The 26,757-nt window shown below is 40.3% G+C and overlaps 1 protein-coding gene across 3 annotated transcripts in view; it reads left to right on the top strand.

Moving 5' to 3' along the window:
* The window catches only part of cntfr (ciliary neurotrophic factor receptor), a 229,259-nt gene that overhangs the window by 185,274 nt on the left and 17,228 nt on the right, over positions 1 to 26,757 (top strand). For all 3 annotated transcript variants that reach the window (XM_058050889.1, XM_058050882.1, XM_058050875.1), the window contains 3 exons: positions 15,313 to 15,430; positions 16,216 to 16,382; positions 22,545 to 22,708. In XM_058050889.1, the coding sequence (XP_057906872.1) occupies positions 15,313 to 15,430; positions 16,216 to 16,382; positions 22,545 to 22,708 (449 nt within the window). The remainder of the gene's footprint in view (positions 1 to 15,312; positions 15,431 to 16,215; positions 16,383 to 22,544; positions 22,709 to 26,757) is intronic.

Raw genomic sequence — 26,757 nt, 5'->3', positions numbered from 1 at the left:
CACACACACATTCTTACTCACTGGCATGCAGCGCACAAGCTTGGCTTTGCGACGGCTCCACTTTTCAATTTTCAGCCCAATTACATTCCACTGTTACCTATTCTAAAGAGAGATCACTTTTTCCTTCAGGACAGACTCTCTCAGTCACATACTTTAATAGCACCGCATGCCACTTAAGCTCAAGATTGTTTGGCCCCCTCAAAACTATTGAAAGTAATATCCAAACTTTTGTTTTTGTTTACTTATATAGAATATAATAATTATACATAATTGAACAGCTATGTTCAACTATATTCATTCATTCATTATTTTCTAGCAACATGCTCATTACTGTACTGTTTGGTTTGTTATTATGTTTTTTCTTCTGTTTTGTTCATTGCTGGATCCTATTCCAGCTGTCTTTAGGCGAGAGGCGGGGTATACCCTGGACTGGTCGCCTATCACAGGGCACATATAGACAAACAACCATTCACACTCACATTCATACCTATGGACAATCTGGAGTCGCCAATTAACCTAGCATGTTTTTGGAATGTGGGAGGAAACCGGAGTACCCGGAGAAAACCCACGCATGCACGGGGAGAACATGCAAACTCCACACAGAGATGACAGAGGGTGGAATTGAACTCGGGCCTCCTAGCTGTGGGGGCTGCGCGCTAACCGCTCGACATGCATTCATTCATTCATTTTCTACCGCTTTTTCCTCACGAGGGTCGCGGGGGTGCTGGAGCCTATCCCAGCTGTCTTTGGGCGAGAGGCGGGGTACACCCTGGACTGGTCGCCAGCCAATCACATTATATTATATTATATTATATTATATTATATTATATTATATTATATTATATTATATTATATTATATTATATTATATTATATTATATTATATTATATTATATTATATTATATTATATTAATTATACTATACTATATTATTATTGTTATTATTATATTTTTTGTCCATAGTTGATGTCTTGTTTCTTTTTTTGAATGACAATGCCTACAAATAAAATATTATTTGCAACCTCCGTTTTTCCTTTTTTAAAGTTAGGAAGGTAAAAAAAAACAAAAAAAAAACCTCTGTTTGGGCTAACCTTTTCGAATAGCACAGTGGAACCTTGGTTTCATATGATTGGAAAAATCATTCTGTTTTTGTATGACTCTGGTTTTGACAGACCCTCTGCAACGGATTCATCACGACAACCAAGGTTCCACTGTGCTGGAAAGAAAGGGCAAAGTCAGTCTTATCAATATAAAATAATGTTCACCGTCCTAGCCCAGGAGACGCTGCCTTTCTCTGGCTTTACCATTCTAGCAATCAAGTCCATGCACACACACTCACCTTCACAGAAATGCTCTTTGGTCCAAAAAGCACTGAAGGCGAGCGTATAAAGGGAACAAACAGCCATGTAATGTGGCGGTTCCTTCTCATTGACACTGCCCTTTGGAATGCAACAGGGTGGGGTAGGGGGACTCAGTGTGTATAAGTGTGTATAAGTGTGTGTGTGTATGTGTTCCTGGACCATCCTGTCAAATTAGCCTAATGAATAGCATTACTGTGAATGACAGCAAGAAGAGGGAACAATGGCTGTCATTTATTGCCTTTTCTCTCCCTTGCCCACTCATTTGTGTGCTCTTTGCTTCTAATCTCTGACACCCCCCACACACATACCCTCCCCACCATCCCCCTCCAGTCCAGCAGCATTGGGGAATGACCTGCCTGATAAAAACGAACTGGCATATTAGCATCCGCCAGCCACGCTGTTCCTATAAAGCTGTCTCCAATCATACGATGATTGGTGGTTGGTCAGTGGCCATGCTTTTAACGTCCCCCTAACACACATGCATGAAAATGAAAAGAGACAGTAGTGGTGAGCAAAAAAGGAGGAAAACCTGCATCCTAAATATGAAAAATGGACAAAGGAGGACAGATCTGTAACATTTTTCGTCTTTGAACCTGATGGTTGCTGCGTCAGTCGGTGAAGAGATTTGGTCAGTATAGTTTCCAATCACCAATAACCGAGTCTTTGCTCAATATCTTTGTGTGTCGCCACCTTTCCTTACTGCATCTTGCTGTCATTCACAGTAACTGCTATTCATTTTACCATTACTGTATGTTACCCCCATTGACTTTTGGGGTTTCAAGTTACTGCTTCAAGCACTGCCTCTAGTTTTACTGCTTCATTGGTTCTTTCTTTAAGATACCAGCAGCCAGTCTCGCCGTCCTCTATTGGTATATATGTGTATCGAAAGGTTTGAGCTTGTGTGAAACCAGCCTTTGTGCCTCTACCAGTAATGTGACACCTTTGATAACTCGGTAAAGAGAACATGTCGCATGTAAAAAGACAAGCACATAGTGCTACTGCACAAAGCAGCTGGCTGAATTCACAATGATGGCCTCCAGCTTAACAGGCCAGACACTTTAAATGCCTGACTTTCTCTCAGCTCTCACCATGCACCTCGCTTCGATGTGACAGTCAAATTTAAAGGAGTCAGCTGTTCAGATCCAGTGGATTCAGTCGCTACCTGCCTGTCTCATCTATCTCCATCGGCGAGGCAGCAGTTAGGCACATGAACGTTTGACGGGCTGACAGTTCGGATTGGTCAATCCCAGCTTGTCAGTCATTTTTCCTGCACACTACAGTTTAGCAGCAATAGCGTGACGGGAACTCAGGCTTATACTATATGCTGGCACAGACTTGTGAGTTGTTCGGACAACCCCTCCCCAACTATGAATGGTATCACTCTTTTATGGTACAAAACAACATTTGATGAGATAATACGGCTATTTTCTCTTCCCCTGCATTGAACAATATCTATTTTATGTTAGACTCATGAACAGTTCTTCAGCATGGTTTCACTGGCAGTGCTTCTGATGCGCTTTCCCAGAGACTCCTCCTCGTGTTATATGAAGAACGACCAATGACTGTAGACTCTACCATCACAGACTGTACATTTGATGTTTTTTTATGTTTTTACAAAATAAACAGGGAACGGTTGAACTGTTATTCATATTTGAAGAGGACACTAAAATTGCCCAGTGCATTTTCTCAGCTCCCCGATATGGATTTCCCATACTGTTAACATTAATCATCATCCATCACATAATTTCTGTGAGGTAAGGTCGGAAGACGACGGGGAAATAAATGGTCTCCTCTTTGTCTGCATGATGACTTCATTTTCTTGAAGTTCCTCCAAAATTACTTTGACACCATCCCAGGTTTGAGACACTTGAAAGCAAAGTGCATTGTTGCTCACAGAAGCAATTATTCCTCCATCAGGGTGAAACATTTGGGGAAAAAAAATCAAAAATTATCATGTCTCTTTGCTGTTTAGTAAACGTCAAACAATAACCAAAAAAAACATATTTCTGGAAAAGTTTTGCCTTTGTATTTTTATCCATCATTGCAATGGCTTATGGCAGGGCTTTTACTGTGGCAGCCATGCAGCAAACAACAAAAGCCCAGAAATAAAGTGTGGAGAAAGGTCCAGACAAGTAAGGCTGCAGCCTTGAAAAGTTCAAATCCCATTTTTGTTAAGAAGATTACTTTTAAATGAACAAATCATTCATGAGTGGCAATGAGCTCTTCCCCAACTCACTTGGCAATCTCCACTGTGCTGTCAAGATAAATAATAACACAAATATGACAAGAATGAAGTAGCAACAAAGGAATGTATGGCCTCCAAGCTCAGAGAGTCCATGCTACTCGTTCCCACATATGTCTGAAGCCAGTTAAGTACATTTCGAAGATAAACTGAAGGTTTCAAATAGTGGAATTTAAAGTTTGGGGTTTCATTTCCTGGCTGTATTATCGCGTTCAAACTTTGTGTGTTCTCAGTAGAGAAAGAACTCTTTCTACACAGTTGACCTTCTGATGCACTTGTAGGAGACTGTTAGATCAAATTTGATTTTTAATTCTTGTGAAATGCAGAGTAATTACCATTGCAACACGTTATGAAGTGTTCAAATTAGGTGTTGGACTAAACAAACACACCCAAAGAAAAGGCACAAAAGCATAAACAAACACGATGCAAGGGGGTGAGCACATCTGAAGGTATGACTTGCTTATCCTCACAAGGGTCGGGTCGCGGGGGTGCTGGAGCCTATCCCACCTGTCTTCGGGCGAGAGCCGAGGTACACCCTGGACTGGTCGCCAGCCAATCACAGGGCACATATAGACAAACAACCATTCACACTCACATTCATACCTAAGGACAATTTGGAGTCGCCAATTAACCTAGCATGTTTTTGGAATGTGGGAGGAAACCGGAGTACCCGGAGAAAACCCACGCATGCACGGGGAGAACATGCAAACTCCACACAGAGATGGCCGAGGGTAGGATTGAACTCGGGTCTCCTAGCTGTGGGGTCTGCACGCTAACCACTCGTCCGCCGTGCAGCCCAAACCAGTCAAATGAAAACCAGCAAAATGAATGCCATTGTGCCCATTGCACGACCACTACATCAACACAAGCCTTTTGTCCTTTTGGTGTACCACACTCTACAAATATTGACATCAGCATTTCATTTCATCGTGTTTTTTTCGTCATTTCAAGTGAGATTCCCAAGTTTGATTTTGAATGTAAAACCTAAAGGTGTCAGTTTTAATTCTATAAATTCTATAAAAAACTGTAGTCGTGCCTCGTTTATAGCAGTTAATTGTTTCCAGACCCAATATAGTTCCCTGAGACACATTGCACAACTTTTATTAGCAAGTTAGCAAACTGGAAAGGTAAGCAGTTGTCTTCTACAATTAACCACTTCCACACAAAATGGGAGGAGAGCTTTTTTCCCTCCATCATGCAGTGTTAAGGTAATGTAATGGAAGGTAATGTCTCAATGTTGAGTGTCAGTACTGCTGCCTAGTGACTAGAATACTACGTATCTTTTGATTAATTTCTGAAATACACAATATAGCGAGGGAGCAATAATTGCCAGGGACGACTGTACAGTCACACAAAGGACACATGGAGTAAGTCACAGGACAGGAAAACCCATTTGGTCTTTTCAAAGTATCACCAGCCTTCACTAATAGTGTTTTTTGTGCAAGTGGAGGAGAATCAGTCAAAACATCGAGACAATTCCGTGCGAAACGCATGAGATGAGATTGTGTTTACGTGTGTGAAACCGCCTGTGAAGCGTTCTTTATTTTTTGTGAAGCATACGCTGTTTTATTCAAGCTTTGAGCAGTATTTGTGATGTCAGGTGGCGAGGTGAGCGTGTGCATAAAGGTAGGAGTGTGAGACACACTTGTGGTGTGGTAGAGTATAATGAGCTGCTGGTGTTGATGTGAAGGTCTGCATCTCCTTTCATGTTAGCTTCCCTCAGCCTGTAACGGTTTATTGCACAATGATGCTTGCTTTTGCTCATTTAGTCATCATTTTGACTAATAAAACCAGTGGTGTACTTATTAATCTGCCATCAGGTAAATCAAAGATTTAGACAGTTTTCCTTTTTCGTATGACTTATTCGTCACCTTTGACTTCCAGTGTCTCCCTTATCATTTCCCATTGCTCTAGTAAGGTATTCATCCTTCATTCATTCATTCATCTCTCACACAAGGCATTCGTTGGTGTGTGTGTGTGTGTGTGTGTGTGTGTGTCATGTAAGCTCTGTCATGTTGTGTATCAGATCTTGAGTAAATGAGAGAGGATGGGAGCATGGACCACTCCATTCCACTATATGACTCATAAAAAAACAGTGTATGGATGCATATGGATCCATTAAAGCCCACATGTACACATTTGTCACATTTTTACCCCTGAGTACACTCACTGGAGCATAACAAAGCACACTTAAAAAAATGCATTACTTCCTGTATGAGGAAACACCTTCTCCCCACTATTATCTGTATTTTGATTTGAGAATCAATTTTACAGCAAAGAGATCTGGTATCGGAGGTATGGATATTTTTAGTATCAATCCACACATCACCACCAAAAAGTCCCATTGCTATAAAAGCAAGGGTGTCCAAAGTGCGGACAGAGTTGTTCTGCACCCGCTGCACATTATAAAAATAATGACAAACAAATAAAACAAAGGGCATCATGTAAGGAAAAATATATATATTCCAAAATAACAAAAAGTAATTAAATGTGCCCCCTCCATGGTACTGCATAATACATAAGACTTAAGTATCTAAGGTCTTAGCATTTTAACTCAGAACATGTCTGGAGTACGACCACTTCCTGTCCCCTGAGCAAGTTGGCGTCATTCCCAGCCGTCATTGGGTGAACATCCACACAGAACATTCTCATGAACACGCAAACCTACGGGCGATTTGATGTCTGTAGTTTAGTTCACTTTCAGCGCAGAGGTCTGTGATAAGAAAAACCTGGAGAGAATACTTACATGCACAGAAAGATCAAGCAGGGTTCAAACGAAGGACGTTCTTGCATTGAGTTGACAGTGCAGACCGCTGCACCGCCTTACACAAAATTGATGTTGAGACACTATTTAAACATTAAACAGCGAAGTAGTAAAAGAGTGGACAGATGCAGGTCTTGGGGTAAATTTGGTTTCCAGTCGATTTAAGTTCAAGAAGGCAGATTTCTTCATATTCTGGTTGGATTCTGTTAAAGACAAAGCACATGTGACTATAAAGGAATGTTTTTGCCAGGCAGGTTTGGTTTCGACCTCAGGGGTATTTAAATGTCGGGGTTCATTAAAAGACCACACCAAAAGTTTGTTGTTTTGCAATGCATGCTTTTTAAATGAGCATTTCCACAAATATGACCCCATCTAATGACTGATCAGGGATGAAAATATTACACCACAATTATATTACCTTTTGTCACGTCAGCTGGTCTGGACGCAGAGGCACCACAGAGTCTCTGTGTCTCTTTCTATGACTTTGTCCTAGTTTTATTTACGTTTCTTTTTCTCCAATGACACATGACTTAACTAATCAAAAATGCAACAAGCACAGAGTTGGCGTTGGATAGGAGTCAAACAAAGACCAAAGCCATCTGCCTAAACAAGTATTTGCCTCTCAGCGGCTCAAACACTAAAAGGATATCATTCTTGCCACTAGAATGGATAATATGATAATGATTGGCTGAATGGCCAAAACCCATTGTCTGTAACAAATAACAAATGGAGCCATGCTGTGGTGGTTATGCTGGTGTATTCTAGGACAGAGGTCTATTAGGACAAGGGGAACTTTGACCATCACGAATGGATAAACTGTAAATAGATCAACCAATCAGAGGACACAAAAACTGTGACATCACTGAGGCCAGTCTTAAAACCCCATTGCTAATCATTTTTAAGTTTACATGGGCCAGTACTCCTGATGCTGAAGGCCCTTGGTAAATTAGAAGGCGACATGGCGACACATAGAAGTTGAAATCTGATTGGCCAAAAAATAAAACACTACTGGAAACAGTGCAGCCAAAAAAACACGCTACGAGTTATACATATGATGTAGCTTACAAGTTAAAGGCAATTGATTTAGCAACTTTTGCTCAAGTCCGCCAGTGGATCTTGACAGCATGGAGCAGTCAAGCCGTCAAAATGTTCTACTACCAATGGGTTTCAAAAGTTCAAGGGCTAATTTGCCTTGAGGCAAAAGTGACCCTGACAGCGATAACAAAAGAAAGAGTGAGAGAGAGAGAGAGAGAGAGAGAGAGAGAGAGAGAGACTGATAAAGTTTGTGACAAAGGAATGATGAGGCTTTTCATTTCTGACATGGAAAAAGACGACTTTAGTGGTTTCAGTGCACAGGAGGGAGATGAAAACAGCATTGAATTTTCTAGTATACTGCTGTTTAATTATATTATATGCATTGTTTGTAATATATATATATATATATATATATATATATATATATATATATATATATATATATATATATTGATATATTTCTGTGTTCTGTTACTTTGTGCAACAAATAGTAGTTGTAAGTGTTTAGGCCAGCGGGGAAGGCTTTGCTGGCCCTGACTTCACACCGCTGGTGCCTCGTGACACACACAGGGAGTGAGAGAAAGAGAGAGCAGCAGCTGGAAGTCTTCTAACACAACCAAATAGCAAATAATACGACATCTGGGGCCTAGCAGCACAGCCATATTGCCATTGACCTCTTTAGCGAGAGCCAAAATATTTGCGTAATACTTACTTCTACATATATATATGAAATATATAAAAATCAATTGGCTTTATATTTGAAAGAATGACTGCAAAAACACACATTTGTGTTGTATTAAATTAGAAACCATCATAGGAACTTTGAAAGGCTACTTCAAGTACATCAAATGCAGCTGTAGAAGCCAATCTAATGCATTTGGAATTGCGGTCCCAAAGTGTTCAGAAGGCCACTTAAAGTCACTTCTGTACAAAATCGTTGACTCATTGTGTCTCTCTTTCTATCTCATAAAAATATATACACATACAGAACCCAATAGATTTTCATCTGAGTTGCTGTGTAACAAAGAGCCACAGAGTACCGGTCCCCGGCCCGGCAGTTGGTGATCCCTGCCCTAGACTCACAAATGTCATGAAAAGTCATTGATATTTGCACTTTTGTCCAATTTGTGCCACAGCTACAATTAATAGTCGTGTGTCTGTCACTTGTTTATGGCAGGTAATCATATAATGGTAGTTGCACGTTACTTACAGACACATACAGTTTTCCATCGGTTGTAGCGATTGATTGGTTACAGACCCCACCAGGATTGGTGGGGTGTAGGATTCAATATTATTCATTAATTAATTCATTTTCTACCGCTTATCCTCACGAGAGTTGCAAGGGGTGCTGGAGCCTATCCCAGCTGTCTTTGGGCGAGAGGCAGGGTACACCCTGGACTGGTCGCCAGCCAATCACAGGGCACATATAGACAAACAACCATTCACACTCACATTCATACCTGTGGACAATTTGGAGTCGCCAATTAACCTAGCATGTTTTTGGAATGTGGGAGGAAACCGGAGTACCCGGAGAAAACGCACGCATGCACGGGGAGAACATGCAAACGCCACACAGAGATGGCCGAGGGTGGAATTGAACGCAGTGGAATGAAGGCAAATGCCTGGATTGGGGACCCAGAATCTGAGGCTACGACCTGAGCAGGATCAGCTCATCAATTGCTTGTCAAGCCTTTTCAACTTCGACATTTACTTGGGAATACACAGCCCAAAATACATTTTCTACGACTTCTCACACAACATGTGAGTTATAGCTGATATCTTGCAGTTATGTCTGAAAATTCTATATTTTTTCATCACAAACTCCAAACAAATCATAAAGACATGCTTCCAGTCACTTTCATTTGTCATTGTTTCTCCGAGTGCTTCTTTGAACTGCCGTCTTTTGTCGAAAACAGTACTCTGTAATTGTTGTCTTTAAACATATAGCTTCTTCAAGTTCTTAATAAGGTAGTTGCATTGATTAAAGCTCATTCTACAATGCCTACAGGAATACCTGCGGCTCCGAATCCATGTGGGTGTTCGTCTGTCTGCCCTGGCGATCAATACAAGTGCGAGTGTGTGTGTTTGTTTTCAACGTTGTGTTTGACTTTTACTTTGACTGAAGCTCTCAGATGAGGGACAAATTGATCAAGATGGCCCCAATTAGTCTTTGTGATTAATTGAGTGTGATTAGATGTCCTCCCTGACACCTCATTGTTGATGATATTGATGGATTAATTAGTTGCCGTGGTGACCGTTTAAACAAAGCTAACTGTGTGTGACAGTGAAATGACCTCATCAGAAATTACCTCGCAAGGCAATCAAGACAACCAACTGCTTGCGCATACTCCAGAATAAACAATTAATTACAAATGTGAAAAATAATTACACCGAATGCTAATGCGGTAAAGTAGGCACGGTTACTGTAATTTATCTCCACATTGGCACCATAAATACTGACAAATAACAGCAAAGCAAACATGAATTTAGCACGTTAGAGGAATAGACACATGCTGATAAGAGGGGCAGAGAGGATCATCTAATGCGGTTCTCAATATTAATGTTTTTGTTAGTCCGTCCCTCTTGAGGGGATTGTCTTTCTTTTTGTGTTGATTCTCTTTGATCAATAGTTTTCTCAGTCTGACTGGTCTCATAGCTCAAACAATAGTGGTGAAAACAAAGCCAGTGCTTAGGCGATTTAGCCTTAATTGGATGTGGTTAGACCAACACCAATGTATTTTAGTGCTGTGTTATTGGTCAAGGTAGTGGATCTTGAGAAAACACTGGTTTGAGTTGAAGATCTCTTAGGGTCTCTTAGAATAGTCGACTATTCAACAATTTGTCTGATTCGAATAACAATCTTTTGGACTTTCCAATGTGGATTTTCGTAAGACCTCATGCTGTGCGAAATGCATTTTAATCCCTCTCATGCATTTTTGTAGTTAGAGCATAGAAAACCTGTGTCTACAATTTTTTTACCATTAGAGCCCCGTTTACATGAAATCACACCCCTGTAGTCACCTTTACAAGATTTAAAACTGAGTGGGGAAGAAGGACAAAGCAGCCAACAACTTAACCACTTCCACACCGCATGAAACTGCTTTTCATCTTGTCGGACATTACATGGTGGATTCCATTCTATAATACTACATATACCAGAATACTACATATACCTTTGTCTTTCAATATCTGTTGTCTAATAATACGTCATAATCAACCATGAAACAGCAATCATTTATTTATTAACTGTTGAAAAAAAATGTATGTACACATGATCAACTATTAGTCTATGTCTACCATGGACAAAATCTAATGAATCAGATTCGACTATGAAAGACAGCCCTAGATTACTGTACATTGTAGGTAAATACAGTTGTTTCCAATATTACTAAACACCTTTTCATCTGGCTACACCCTGTTCTGCGAAAACATTCGGAGAACCACAGGGGAGAGAAATGTTCCTCTCAGCAGCGACCCATGCAGTTTTTCCCATGTCTAGCACTCCATGAGCAAATGATTCTTCAAGACAAACAGACCCATCCCTTGTTTTTAACTCTGTTATGTAAGCGAACATATCGGAGAAAGAAATATCACAAGGGGTGCAAAATGAAATGGCATCCAATACAAAGCCTGTATTAACAATTATTTTAGTGTACTTTTATTGTACAATAGAATGCCTTACGTAGACCTCCCCCGAGGTGTACCGGTTGAAGATGTGTACACGTTAACTTACAGAAACCTACTATAGTGCCTATCTGTCAATGATGTCGACCTTGAGTGACAAGAAATTTTGCATTCGTCTTTGTTGACTGTTCTTTTGTTATTTAGCACTTTAGCAGGCTACTGTCTGGTTCATGCACAAGGAACTAAGAAATCGTTCCTGTAAGGACATAACATAACAGGACATAACAATTTACATTCTGGGATGGTGGCCAAATCCTACAGTGAATTAAAATGGCAAAAAGTGAAAATCAATTGCTTTATCGCCAACTTTATCCAGACCCTCAGTGTAATTTAATCAGTCCCCCCTCATGACATACATATAAATCAGTTGCGTAAAATTGTGCCTAATTGCTTAATGTACTTATTACTAATATATGTATTTATTTATTCATTATTTAGTTGTATATTTATTATTATTATATATTATATTATATTACTGTAGTTTCTTTTTTTCCTTATCTCCCAATATTCAATAACATTCACAAGAAATTTTCCTACACCATGACAACACCTATTGTCCTATACCTAAACAGTAAGCAGTTGATGTTTGCTAAATACAAAGATGAAGAGTCTTGAACCAGTCATGATGTGTTATATATATATATATATATCACTATATTGGCGGTTACTATGGTAACCATTATGTCATTGTATTGTCATATCACTTCGTACTTCGGTATGTGACAAAAAAAATACTGAATACGAAATAATAAAAAAATAGAAAATTTTAATTATTTCAAAAAGGCAGAAAGTGAACAAATTTAACAGATGCATGTTCAAATGAAATTAAACCATTACCATTACCTACTACCAGCAATGTGAAAAAAATTGTTAAATTTACGTACGTAATAGTCTTTGTCAAAACTGACCATTGTTGTTTTTCTAAATGCTGAATTTTCCATCCAGTTTTTGAATTACATCCAACATATGTATTGTCCAATAAGCATAAGCTGTGCCGTTTAATAGCAAGTCTTATATCATTCTTATAGCCCAACATGCTGAACCGATCTGTAACTAATGAAGCACAAAGTGTGAAATGAATTTCCCGGCACTTAAAACAGATGAGACGGGTAGTGGATGAATTAATGACGGCAAATATATATTTTTTTTTTCTCCACTGCAATAGCTACACTACACTGTGCCTATACTGCATTTTTTATGCAGTAAAAGTAACTCTGGGCAAAAGGGCAAAGAGCCGCAGGGAGGAAGAGGCAGCGCTGGACAAGTGTGTGCTTCACTAGCTGAGAAGAAAAGAGCCTAATCTCGAGGGAGGCCAGAGTTGGCATAACATCACTTCTTCTGGACAACCTCCTTCATTCATCTGTTACGCTCCCACTGCACTATACTTCTTTTATTCACGTACAATCTTGCCTCCCAACCCTCCTTTTCAGCTCTTTACCCTTTTTTTCATCACTGTCCTTTTCTCCATCAACATACCCACCCGCCTCCACAGCTTTTTGGGGGACGAGAGTATTAGTAAAGCCATTCAGTTGACCTATATACACTCAATAGAAACATAAACGCAAGGCTTTTGTTTCTGCTCCCATCTTTCATGAGCTGAATTCAAAGACCTAAAACACTAAAGGCCAATGTTTCTCAAATGTTGCTAACACATCTGTCTAAATCTGTGTTAGCAACTGTGTTAGCGACTTCTCCTTGGCCGGGATCATCCATCCGTCTCACAGATGGGGGGGTATCAAGATGCCACATGATTATTGCATTTCTCCATTCAACTGGCCACAATAAAAGGCAATTTTTGGTATGTTTCTGCACAAACAGCAAGAAACTGCTCGGAACCATCTCAGGGAAGCTCATCTGCATGTTTGTAAATTGGGTAAATTGGGTATTGCATATTCAATATACAGGGTCAGGCAAAATGATCTGACACGTTTGTAGGTTAAATAAAAGGCAAATAAAGCAAAGAACGGTGGCACGGCGGTCTGGTGGTTAGTGCGCAGACCTCACAGCTAGGAGACCAGGGTTCGGTCCCCGCCCTCGGCCATCTCTGTGTGGAGTTTGCATGTTCTCCCCGTGCATGCGTGGGTTTTCTCCGGGTACTCCGGTTTCCTCCCACATTCCAAAAACATGCTAGGTTAATTGGCGACTCCAAATTGTCCATAGGTATGAATGTGAGTGTGAATGGTTGTTTGTCTATATGTGCCCTGAGATTGGCTGGCGACCAGTCCAGGGTGTACCCCGCCTCTCGGCCGAAGACAGCTGGGATAGGCTCCAGCACCCCCCGCGACCCTCGTGAGGAAAAAGCGGTAGAAAATGAATGAATGAATGAATAAAGCAAAGAACCAAAAAAGTGTTTGTATTTTTGAAAAGTACATATAATGCCGTTCTGTTTCATTATCAGTTCTGGCGGTGCGAGGTCGGCCGGTTGCTTTTGGTTTCAATGCAGATCCAGTAGCTCTGTAGTCGGTAACCCATAACGAGATGGTGTTTCCAGCTGGTACGGGATCATGTCTACCAAGATTGACGTGCAAACGGCACGCTCGTTGTGTTGCAGTTACAGATTTGTTTGTTTTGATTAACATTTCCACAATGAAAGCGCGATGCTCACCAGTCCAATTCATGGCAGCAAGTGAAAATGAAACGAAAAACAATGGCATTATAAAGAAACAAAGCAAAATGGCAGTTTTTGAAAAAAAATTATTTGTACTTTTCGAAAATAAAAACACTTGTTTGTTACTTTACTTTATCTGCCTTTTACTTAACCTACAAATGTGTCGGATCATTTTGCCTGACCCTTTAGTATTGTATGTTAGTTTACTTTGACCATGCTAGCCCATACTGGTGCACTGATCTGCGCTCTGAAGTTGTAGAAGCATTCAAGCCCTCTTTTCGACATTTTCTTATCATTATATTTCAGGAGGGGGGTGTTCATTGACAACATTGTCAATAACACTCAGCTAATGATTTGTGTTAATTGGCCTGCTTTCCTGTTGTTTACATTTGTTCCTGCTATTTTAGAAAGACGATTGTCTGCAAACCAAACAGGGAATCAATTAAACGTTTTGGAGTCTTTTTTGGTTGCCGACTGACTTTTAGTGTAGTAATCCTGTTTGTTGTGTTTTTTCACTTGAGTTTTAAATTAATAAACATGCTGTATACACCATGAAACAGCATGTAGTACCATGTAGTAACAGGTATATTCATCATATCTTGTATTATCTACAGTATTTTGCTGTACTTTGGTTGTTTTAAGCAGTCACGGAACCTCCTTCTTGGATGCACGAGTGCAGCATAGCAACGTAGAAGGAAACGCTGCATCTTGTATTAACTCTTCCAAACTTCCAAACTCGTGCTTCAGTGTAACTGTGGTTATAACAATGTTGCTATAGCTTGGTCAGATAATGCAGGTCACATAATGTAAATACAACATTGTTTGCGGGTTTTTTAGGCTTTATAGGCGTAAGAATTGCATCACATGACATGCATTCTTGTTAGTCTTTTGTTAGCTGTTTTTATATCTATAGAACGCAAAGAAAAGAGAAAGATGTGTGTTCATGGACTGGATCATTGTTTAGTTCAGAGCGTGCAGGCCTCACAGCTAGGACACCCAAGTTCAATTCCACCCTCTGCCTCTACCTCCGCCATCTCTGTGTGGAGTTTGCATGTTCTCCCCGTGCATGCATAGGTTTTCTCCGGGGACTCCGGTTTCCTCCCACATTCCAAAAACATGCTAGGTTAATTGGCGACTCCAAATTGTCCATAGGTATGAATGTGAGTGTGAATGGTTGTTTGTCTATACGTATGTGCCCTGTGTTTGGCTGGCCACCAGTCCAGGGTGTACCCTGCCTCTCGCCCGAAGACAGCTGGGATAGGCTCCAGCACCCCCGCGACCCTCGTGAGGATAAGCAGTAGAAAATGAATGAATGAATGAATGAATGAATGTTTAGTTCAGTGAGTATCATGCACATGTGCCAGTAACAATGCACAAAAAAACATACTTTGTAGTATTACTTGTATTACAGTTTTTTTACTAATTGTATGGGTTGTATGTAACGGGCTTCCTGTGGGAAGATTGAGTGATTTTTATGATATTAATCTGCATCTATTTACGCACCATGACATTCAGTGTCTAATTATGTGCTGGAATTATTCACATTAATTGTATGTAATTATATCCCTGTATATTTCTGTCTCTTGAGTTGACAAGATGCTTTTTCTTTTTCTCTGCAGTTTCCCCTCGGGAGCCGTTGATCACCTGTAGATCCAATACGTATCCCAAAGGATTCTACTGCAGTTGGCACCAGCAACACTCCACATACATCCCCACTACCTTTGAAGTGGATGTACAGTAAGTCTTTTTCTTTTTTTTATCTTATAGATTGACATGTTGTTGTTAATTTTTCTTTATATTTTGGATTTTTCAAGCTCTTTTTGAAAATGCACAGAAGCTGAATTGTGACAAGACCTCGGAATAATGATACTCATGATGATATTTTAAAGATGCTGCTTTGATTGCAGCTGTAATCAAAATATCTTTGGGTCATATGGACCTCTTGGGTTTATTATAATCCTGATTAAAAGGTAATAAGTTGTCCTTTGGTCATATTGGAGCTACAGACCAAAGTTCATCCAAACTCTATATTTCATACATGCGTTTAAAGCGGGTGAAAACAGCTGCAACTGGCAACTAAGAAGACCTGAATGCCACAGAGAGAAGGAATAAGGACTCATTAATGGGAAATGCTGCTGGCGTTGCCGGCTGGTGAGGTGTGTTTTAGCAGCAGGTAGCTGCTGTCACCCTCGCACTGGTCCACTGGTTGGTGGACCGGCAGAGTATGTCTTTGTCACGTTCCGTCTTTCATCCTCCCACGTCATTAAGTCCCGCAGCTCAAAGTACAGCGGGTGGTCCTCATTAATACCGCAAAAGCATTATGAGTCTATTAGAATGATAATGAGGCGTCGGACTTACAGAATTATGATAAGGGTCAGTCATGTGGTCAGTATCTCGAGCCTCCTGGTGATGGTGCTTTTATATTTTGGGGGGTAGAAATAATTATTTGGTCAGCTATTTTAGCAGCAGGAATAGAAAAATGCTTGTTTGTCATTTCTACCCTCGGCTTTTTTTGTCTCTAGACATAACCAGCGTTCACTGGAGGTGCAGAAAGATTCCTTCCATAAGAATCGTTGCCACGTACGTTTTCCAGAGGTCTTCTCCAGCTTCCCGTACAAAGTCAACGTGACAGCTATCAACGCTTTGGGGAAAGCCTCCAACACCTTATCTTTTGAAGAGTCCAGTATAGGTAAATGTTTGCATGTTTTCGCCACTGTTCTTTTGTTATACAGTCATCCCTAATTTAAGTGAATTTCCGCATAGCCTTAAATTTTAATAACACTTTCTAAATTCAGGTTTTAGCTTTTACCTCCATTTTCATTGCGTGGTATGACATGAAAACATGTGGTACAAAGTTACACATGCCATAATCAAATTTACTTTTTTAAAAGTTTTTGGAGTCTCTCTTATTTCCCTACAATCTTCTGCAGGCTTTTCATGAATGTTTACTGACTATGTTTTGCTCCCAACTTGGCACAGTCCTCGGATCCTTTCTCACAAGACTTGGCAAAGAATAAAAAAAGGGTGAAAATGTAGACTATCAGGGCGTCTCATTGAAGATGCCAGCCCATCCCTCGATGTTGAAACATTTGTTTGACCACAGATGACTGATTTTATTCACTCCTTCGGGTGGTTTGTTTCACACACATCAATAATCTTTGCCAAAAAGACAAAATACACTGGCCAAATATATGTCACCAAACTGAAAAGAGGAGCGCAGTGCTTTTCTCCTTGGGAAGGGAAATCAACATGTCCATTAGCGAGAAACTCACTAACAGAGCACCCATGTCTTAGAAAAACACACTCAATAATAATCCACCCCATCTCCCAGACTTTGCTGCAGCACACAGTGTTTAACTGAATCATGAAAACATGCCTGATAACATAAACAGCTACTGCCCTGTAAACACATTTACCTTCAAGTGTTCTCACAGGAAAGCTTTTTGAGACGTTTTCTTACAATTGCATTCATCACGAGACTATTTTCCAGCTACATGAGCTTCACACTCCAAAAGTATCCCTTATTTGACCCAAATATCAGTGTGTCCATATCATGCACCACATCCTCGTAGATGCAGCACCATCTGCTGGGTCTGGTTGGTCACTAACCCACATGCCTCCAGCGTAAAAGTGGACTTTTAGGGCAAAAAGTCAAAATTAAGCATTTTAAAGCATAAAACTGGCTAAATTAACAAAAATACAAATATAAGGCGGACAAGTGGTTAGCATGCAGGCCTCACAGCTAGGAGACCCGAGTTCAATTCCACCCTCGGCCATCTCTGTATGGGGTTTGCATGTTCTCCTGTGCATGTGTGGGTTTTCTCCGGGTACTCCGGTTTTCTCCCACGTTCCAAAAACATGCTAGGTTAATTAGCGACTCCAAATTGTCCATAGGTATGAATGTGAGTGTGAATGGTTGTTTGTCTATATGTGCCCTGTCATTGGCTGGCGACCAGTCCAGGGTGCCTCTCACCCGAAGACAGCTGGGATAGGCTCCAGCACCCCCGCGACCCTCGTGAGGATAAGCGGTAGAGAATGAATGAACAAATATAAGGCATTCAGAAGATGCATTCAAAGACCTTATTATGATATGTAGTATTCTATATTGGTCACTCGGTGTCAGTAATGTTACTGAATTAAAATGTTGTAATGTTAAGAATTAAAAACAATACCTATTCTTTGTAAAACTTGTATGAAATATTCTGTGTAAAGGTACAAAGTGGCTTGCAGTGAGAATGCCGAAGCGTATATAACAAGAGCAGGATTGTTCGAATTCTTAGGAGATTGACTGGACGAAGAGGAAATGGTTTCACTTTAAGGAAGGAATGAGCTGGACTTAAATAGATAAGGGAAATGCTTCCAGCGGTCCTCAACTCTGTTGTATCACATCAAGCGAGGTATGGGTTGCTGTGAGTGTGTGTCTGTGCGTCTGTTTGTATAAACTGAGCCAGTGACATGCTTGACCAAATCCTGGACACAGGACTCATGAAAATGTAAATCCTAGTCGGATTAGTGCCTTGGCTGAGGCACTAATACTTCCCTTTACTATTGGTTGATAACAAAATGGTAGACTGCTTCTTTCTTTGCCTTTTTTTACTGTACATGCCCCTGTGGTCATTTTCCTAGTACAATAGTCCCTCACTACATTGCACTACATAATAATTAATTAAGAATTTTCAATAGAAAAAACTCAAATCATTACCTGTTTTTCCTTTCATCATTCATCCTGTCACATTTTAACAAGTATGCAGACTCTTCAGTTGGTATCCATCCATGAAACGAGTGGGCAAAGTCAGTATCATCTAAAATTTACACCTCAAATATGATTTAGTTCCGGTTCCGCCATTTCCACAGGACAACAGTTTAGAGTGAAGTCAGTTGCGGTTGGAGCTTTAGCAGTAACTGATGGCAGTGCATCACTAACCAGCATGCAGCACAGCACCGCCTGCTGTGTGATGTGACTTACAGTGGAGAGAGGGATAACCTCTGGCAGCAGTGTGGAGTCTGGCAACCTCCACTCATCGTTTAAATCACAGGGATGCTGACTCGCACAGGACCAATATCATCAAACGACCTCTGTGGTTGGTGAAATGCGCCTGCATTTTTTTCTTTTTTAGTGTCATTTACGTGATGTGTATTAAAAAAAATACAAATTACAGGCGTAGCGCATATGCACAGGATTAAGATCATAGATGACCTTTGTAATTATTGCAAATGACTCCAGATCCGCAGGTATCCCCCTGGGGGCTCCTGAATCTAATAGGAGATCAGACAGTCTAGTCGAAACAATGAAGGACCGTGTCTCTGATGAAACATCCAGCGTGACTTTCTGTCTTGCGTGTGCACATGTTAAATATGGCATTTAACACACACACACATACACATACAGTGGCAACACACTCGCTGTTTTAGCCGTTTACTGTGTAGAATTAATCCTATCAGGCTCATTTAATTGAGATTTTACATGTGGGGCAAGGGGAGTGGTTGCCCACCACAACCAGCACACTTTCCAAGCTTGTCATTTATATTTAATACAGACTAGTGATTAAATAATTAAAGCAACGAGTAAGCCTTCTTATTTAACATCTTGGCAAGAGCAGGTGATCCTCAGGTTTGAAACCAGTTCTGTTCCCGCAATTTGATATTGTAAATAGTGTCAGTCGGAATTTTTACCTGAATCACTTCAGTCACTGAACACATTACATAAAGGACATAAAATGCCAACATGAAAACGTTGAATATGAGAATGAACTGAAACTGGAATAAAAACACAATGCTGCTTAGTTATTGCTGTCACTCTCATAGGAGCAAAGCCTTGAACATGCTCAAGGATACTGTAGCCATGAAGCCATGAACGCGTCTAAGACCGTGTATGTGTGTGGGTGCAGAGAAGACAGTTGGGTTTGCTGGTGTTGTTTTGGAATGGCAACCTAAGCAGTAGCACCTATCCATTCATCTTCCATCTTCCGGCATCACTGCAGACTCTGCACCAATCCGCATAGACGTTACAATTCCATCTTTGTTCAGCGATTGAGACAAGTTGGGACAGTATTGATTCCCTTAGTGTATTCCTCTACCTCTGCCTCATGCTGTAACTACTTCATGAGTGAGTCTCCAAACGGAAAGGACAAAGAACCCCATCAAACAGTCAGAGAGAGCATAATATGTAACATAGGTTGCTATTCTTCATATGAAACAACACTGGTCAGATTTCCTACATTCTGTGGTGGCTTTTCAACCTCAGCTTCCTGGGGGTGCAAAGTCACCACAGACAGGCGCCACCTTCTCTCTGCTCCAAGTCCAAATGAACAGGCTGAGGGTAATTATCTTAGGAAAAGAATGGCACAGGCAAAGCATCAGCTCCGACTGCTGTTTCTGCCGGGTAAAATGACTAATGCTGTCAGCGGCAGCTTGCAAAGCTCATTGGTGCTAATTCTTTGAGATATTTGATGAGTACTCTGTGGGTGTACTCAGCCAAAATAATCACCACTCAGTAGGAGTTATCGAGCAATTATCCATGTGCGATATCAACAAATGTATTGGGACACCTCACACACTTACATTTAGTGAAAACTAGAACATTGCACTCAGAATTTAGTATACAGAATGGTTAGACTCGAAAAACATAATTTAAAAACATAATTTAACAACAGCAAAAATTTTAAAAATCATATTCTTTCGAAGAATAAAGTCAGAATATTAAGAAAATATGTAATCTAACAACAAAAAAGATTTTTTAAATTATTATTTAGAATTCTAAATAATATAATTGTAGAAGCATAATTCAAAGCAAAAAATATATAATTAATTGATAATAATAATTAAGAATATTATGAGAATTAAGCAAAACCATGAAGTAAAGTTATAATATAAATTATAAATTACAATATTATGGGAATATAAAATAATATGAGAATAAAATCATAATTATGAAATTGTTGGGGCAAAAAATGGGAAAAAATGCAAAATTTTCACAGAATAAAGTCAAATATTAAGAGAAAAATCATTTTTTAAAAATAAAACGTTTCAATTTGAGAATTTAGAAAACAAACTCATAATATTATGACAAAAATTGTGTAGTATAATTTTAGTAGAGCATAAAGCATTAAAACGTTAGATATTTGACCAAAATATATTAATACTAACAAACAAAAGATATTTTAATATTCTTAATAATAATATGTCTTAATATTAACATTCAGGGGGAAAATTAGGTTGGGTTAAAATTTCTAATATTATAGGATTAAAGTCCAAATATTATGGCAATAAAGTCATAAAAATGTACAACGATTATTAAAAAATAAATAATACCAAAAAAAAACAAGACCAAGACCATACAATGTGTACAACCTCTTAGCATGTGGTTTACAAAATATCAAAGTGGCCCTTGCATGCTTTCATTTTTCACTAAGTGGTCCTTTACCCCACCTAGTCATCCCTCAAGTACCTGAGGGATTTTGTGACTTTGCAGCAGCAGCAACAGTGTTGAACAAAAGGGAGACTGAACTTGAATGTGCATGTGATTAAAAGAAAGAAGGAGAACGGTGTAACTTCTGGCCCACGCATTAAGCATTGCTTTGTTTACATTGTGAGATAGTGTTTTCCTTTGGTTGGCCATCGCTTCATTACGCTTTGCCTGCCGCTGCTCATGGTGATAAATCGAATGAGTAGCTTACTCGCTCTGCTTGGCCAGGCTCCAGGTTATCACAGTGCCCCATCTCCCTTTTACTTATTACTAATGCAATAGCGAGCTTATGTGCAATGTTTCAGCCGAGATGAATGGTCTTTGGAAGCATCCATCGAAGTCGATTTCTCCATGTTTTGTTCCTGAATGGCATGTTTCTGTTGCTTTTTTTATCTCACAAGGACAAAAAGCTTTGACTTATTTTTCTTCTTTTTTCCACTTTTACTTATGGAAGGTCACAATGAGATTAACCATCTCATGATGCCTTTCTGCTTTGATCTGCTTCTGATCAAATCCATTTCTTTGTCATGTTCAGTCTGTTTTGTCTGAATAGAATGTGTGCCTGCAGGCTGGGTACATGTGTGTTTCATGTTTTTGTGTTTTGACGCTATCTTTTATCAAGCACTTTTATCAAACTATCCATTTCCTGCTATAGAAAAGGTTTGACATGGATACAATGGCTGGCCAGTCTGCTCCTTAATGGAGGTGATGTGACAAAATAAGGTTATTCAATATCTTGTATAGGAGATACAGATACTGAACTTTTACGCAGGAACTTGCTTGGTTTCACCTCATTTCCTCAAAGGCCTGAGTCGTTGTCGTCACCGATCTTTCACAAGAAAGGTTTACCATCATGTTACTGCTTAGCTGCCCTTACCAATCAGGTCAGATTACCAGGTAAGGAGAAATGTTTGGGTTAATTTGTTTAAGCACTTCCAGGAACCTTATATTATTTGTGGTTGGTGTTGCTAAGTCAAAGGTTATAGAATTCTTCCAAAACGAAAGAAGGCTGTTTTTATTTCATAGAATTTTCAACACAGTAACACCGAGGCCGAGGTTACATCAGTACATTCTTTTAGGTGGTGGTTGTCAACAAGTCTTTAAAATAGGGGTGCTCACACTTTTTCAGCCTGCAAGCCAGTTTTAAAATGACCAAGTCCCACTCATTGGTGCTTGTCTTCAGTTGTCACTCCTGAGGTGTCTTTGGCCTCCCCATCATGTATGGAAAACGGCCATGCAGCTCAGAATGGTCAGGACCAGGATGCTAGCACTACCAGTCATCTTGGGGCGCTTTGTCTGGGATTGCTCTTATGATGCTCCAAATGAAATGTACACTACTGGAATGTGTGTGTTTGTTTTTATAGCTTGTTCTTTTCTGTCTCCCAGTCAAACCCGACCCCCCTGAGCGAGTCACGGCGACCCCGATTCGTTACAACGCTCGCAGGTTGGAGGTCTCCTGGCAAAGTCCTGCCACCTGGCCCGACATCGACAACTTCCCTCTGAAATACTTCCTACGATACCGGCCTCTCATCAAGGAGCAGTGGCAGCATGTAAGTAGCACACCGTAGGAAACATCATCAGATAAGCAATAAAACAACACAAGGATATGTATAACATATCTACTTATTATTAGACTATTATACCACCTATGGACTTTTTGAAAGACAGGGGTTATCAGAGATATGATCCAACCTTCAACTCTAATAGAAGCTTAGGTGGATGGTACTCCCTCTGTCTCTTTTTTTGGAGGGGCGCTTCATTCCCGGAGGCTTGTCTATACTAGAAGCATATGTGCCCATGAAAGGATGAAAGGTCCGTCTCCTGGCGTCTAATGTTGCAGCGTTATTATCATGCATGTCATTGGTTTGCAGAGGTGTTATTTCAAACACTCGGGTTACAGTCGCTCTCATATACACTTGTGTGAATAAAAGGGAAAACATTTCTTCTCATCGTGTCTTTTCCGCACACTTTAAGTCCCCCCCCCGTTGTTGCCTTTCAACACTTCGACCTCACAGCAGTAATATTTTCTGTCTGCTTCCAAGAAGGCTCATCCATGTTCTTCAATTTTTATATCCAACCAAACCTTGGGGTTCATTCATTCATTCATTCATTCATTTTCTACCGCTTATCCTCACAAGAGTTGCAGGAGTGCTGTCCCAGCTGTCTTCGGACGAGAGGCGGGGTACACCCTGGACTGGTGGCCAGCCAATCACAGTGCACATATAGACAAACAACCATTCACACTCACATTCATATCTATGGACAATTTGGAGTGGCGAATTAACCTAGCATGTTTTTGGAATGTGGGAGGAAACCGGAGTACCCGGAGAGAACATGCAAACTCCACACAGACATGGCCGAGGGTGGAATTGAACTCGGGTCTCCTGCAGCACCTTGGGGTTCACACGTTTCAAATTTTTGCAGAACTTTTGCCTAAATGCGAGTGTGTAATTTTACCTGAATGGGTTTATTGCTGTGCTATGGGTTTGTATCATCAAGGCCGGTGGCATTGATTATCTATCAAAGCATTAACAGATGCGATCCACATGTTTGTAGTACAGGCCACTGCATTGGTACCCTGTGAAGTCTAATGTCTTCCAGCAATACTGGTGCTTGTAGTTTGCAATGGAGTACAACTGAAGTGCATTACAGGACTATGTTGTTCTGAACTGAATGATCTTTCGTGAAAATATGGCTTCATAGTGTACTGTATGTACAGTATGAACAAACCTGCAGCTCACTACAACAAGCTAAAATGGCCGTTATTAAAAGCGTTTTTCCCTCTGGCTCTGTTCCCTCTGACTCACACTCTTTTGCAGGCGGTATGAATGAAAAAACCTCCAAATCAGATCTTTGTGGCTGGAACTAATGATTCAACCTGACACAGGCACTCGACCACCAGTCAGTCCTCATGAGAACTGATGCTTAACATCCAAAATTCCAAAACCAAAGTCAATGTTTGGATTGGTGAAGAGAACATGATTTGAAAATTGCATAAATACAGTCAATGACAGCTGGAAGTGGCCGGCTTTTCCTCTTTTGTGGTCATTTTGGACAAAAAGCAGAGGTTTTAGTTTTCAGAGAAGTAAGAAGTGGAAAATACTGAACCCGTCTGGACTTTTATTAAGTGTTGGTTTTATTCTTAGCCCCGTGGAAAGCACACAGTCTGTTTCAGAGATAGATGAATCATCTTTATGTGGACAATTTGTGGATAGAGTGAAAAGATAGCAACCAAGTATGCTGATTATGCAAGTTTAATAATTGCCGGGTTGCTTGTGCTGTCATTGGCTCAAACAGATGGGCGGCAATCAAGTGTGTTTGTTGCTAGAAGTCGTGCACCCTTCTTGCATACGTAAATAGTAATAAATACTTTTCAGAAAATGTTGTTGGATTTTGGCGTAGGGCTCACATTGCAACACACCATGCACACTCATACGACTGCAGCACATGATATCAGCACCATTATTTGCCATAATCTGCCAAACATTATACAAAGATACTGAGTTTTTTTGTGGTTTTTATTCATTGTGTGCCCCCCAAGTGTCATAGCGGAAACGACACGGATGTACAGTATGTAACACTTGTCATTCATGTTAATTTGATAGCTTGAATTCGCCTCCTCTTGTAAATCAGGTGTTGCACTGCTGCCAATTAGAGCTTTGTAGACACCAATTTCCCCTTGGGTGGCAGACAGCTGGGTGAGAATGACTTTCACATGTAGCATTCTCCAAAGTGTTTGGAGTGATAGCGGTGGTGTGATTCGGTTGAAAACCATCCATCCATTCCCCACAGCAATGAGGAGACAACTGTGCCCTGATACCGAGGCGATGGAGAAATGGGTCTTAGGGTCAATGTAAAAGTTTTGGAGCTGAGACAGATGTGCTGTATATCTAAGAAAGAGAAACATTTCACTGAAGAAGAGTGATGAAAGGTACTTACAGAAATGATACAGCCTTTGATTGATTGATTGATACAAAATTAAAACAAGTGCTTATTAAACTTGGGAAAGACGTGATGGGATACTGTAAGTCATACAAAACTGAAAGTGAGTAATGGATTGTGGGTAGGAGAGGTATGCAGAGAAATGAAAGAAATGTGCACAAGGGAAAGATGGTGATAAAATATATTGAGCAGCAGGTGCCAGAAACAGATAAATAGCAAGAGAGGCGACTTTGAAAGGGCATTTTTAGAGGCTATCAGTCAGAAGGTGTTTCACATTACAGGGTGATAAATGAATGGCTCAATGAGGAGTGAGGAGAGTGCAATGGGAAGACATTTGTGGATGCAAGCAGAAGACAAACCCCGCTCTGACACAAACACTACTCAAAATACTAATTTGGAGGAAAACTATAGGTTATGTTCCTCTCTCATGGAGTGTGCTACTTTGATGCCAACAGCAGAGAGCACTGTTGATTCAGTCACACTTACAGAAGCCATCTGTTATGAATGGAACCAAGGAGGTACCAGTGGAACATTATACAGGTGGTACTCGGGTTACCAACCAGTTCCGTCCTTGCAATGCGTCGTCATATTAATGAGGACCCACCTATGCCGCCTACAAAGACAATGTTTTATGGTTTCATAGACCGTAATTTCCAGTTTATACACTGCTATTTTTTTCTTAAACTTTGAACCCAGTGGCTTATCCAGCGGTGCGGCTAATTTATGGCCATTTTCTAATCTGGCGACATTTCCTTTACTACTACTAATTGTTTAAATACTCTGCTGCTCACGAGTCAGTATGAAAATGGTAGCTTTCTTTGGCAGGAGTCAATCACAAGCTAGGAGGGAACTCACGGCGAGCTTCGCAGAAATTGCAGTAGGTCACGCTGCCATCTTAGAAAAAAACGCTCAATGCATCACATGGCAACTTAACACTATAGGTAAGAAACATACAAATCAAGTACCAATACGGGTTTAGAGTTAAAACAAAACTTCTTAATGTCTTCACATGATGTATTTCTTCCCATCAAAGCATGTCATTTGTCATGGCTGCCGGGGCGCTGCAATGATTCACTCAGCTGCCTTTCTTCTCCAGAGGGAGGCTCCTCTACCTCCTGCAATTTCTGATGGGTTGATAAGCTCGTTGCGACTTTTCTCATAGCTCGTGATTGACTCCTGTCAAATAAAGAGCTAACCTAGTCCTCACCGACTCGTTGTTCCCCATGACCTGTTTCTAACACTCTCCTCTGAAAAGTGGAGCCCAACTCTCAGAGCAATTAAAGCAACGGACCAGTCACTGTGATGAGAACAATTTCACATTGCTCAATATTCTCTTTGCTTTACGTTATGAAACTACATCTCCTGTGCTCTAATTTCCCTTTGGGGGTGAAGCTGAATTCCAGTCGACTGAAAATATGCACGTTCCTGTGCAGTCAGACTTGTCCACAGAACTGCACACAGTGAGACACACAAACACAGATTCACATTGTGATCGATGCATATCAGCATATGCATAAATAAGAGAAACTGAGGGAAAATAATTATAGGGAACATGGCCTGGTGTTTCCACCTTCCTGTTGTTGTAATAGTAAAACACAAATACGGTAAATTCTGATCTGAGTGTTGCCAAAAAACAGGAACGTTTTTTTTTTTGTGA

This window comes from Doryrhamphus excisus, chromosome 2 (genome assembly GCF_030265055.1).
Source record: "Doryrhamphus excisus isolate RoL2022-K1 chromosome 2, RoL_Dexc_1.0, whole genome shotgun sequence".
Classification (NCBI taxonomy): Eukaryota; Metazoa; Chordata; class Actinopteri; order Syngnathiformes; family Syngnathidae; genus Doryrhamphus; species Doryrhamphus excisus.
This window is presented reverse-complemented; position numbering and strand designations above follow the sequence as displayed.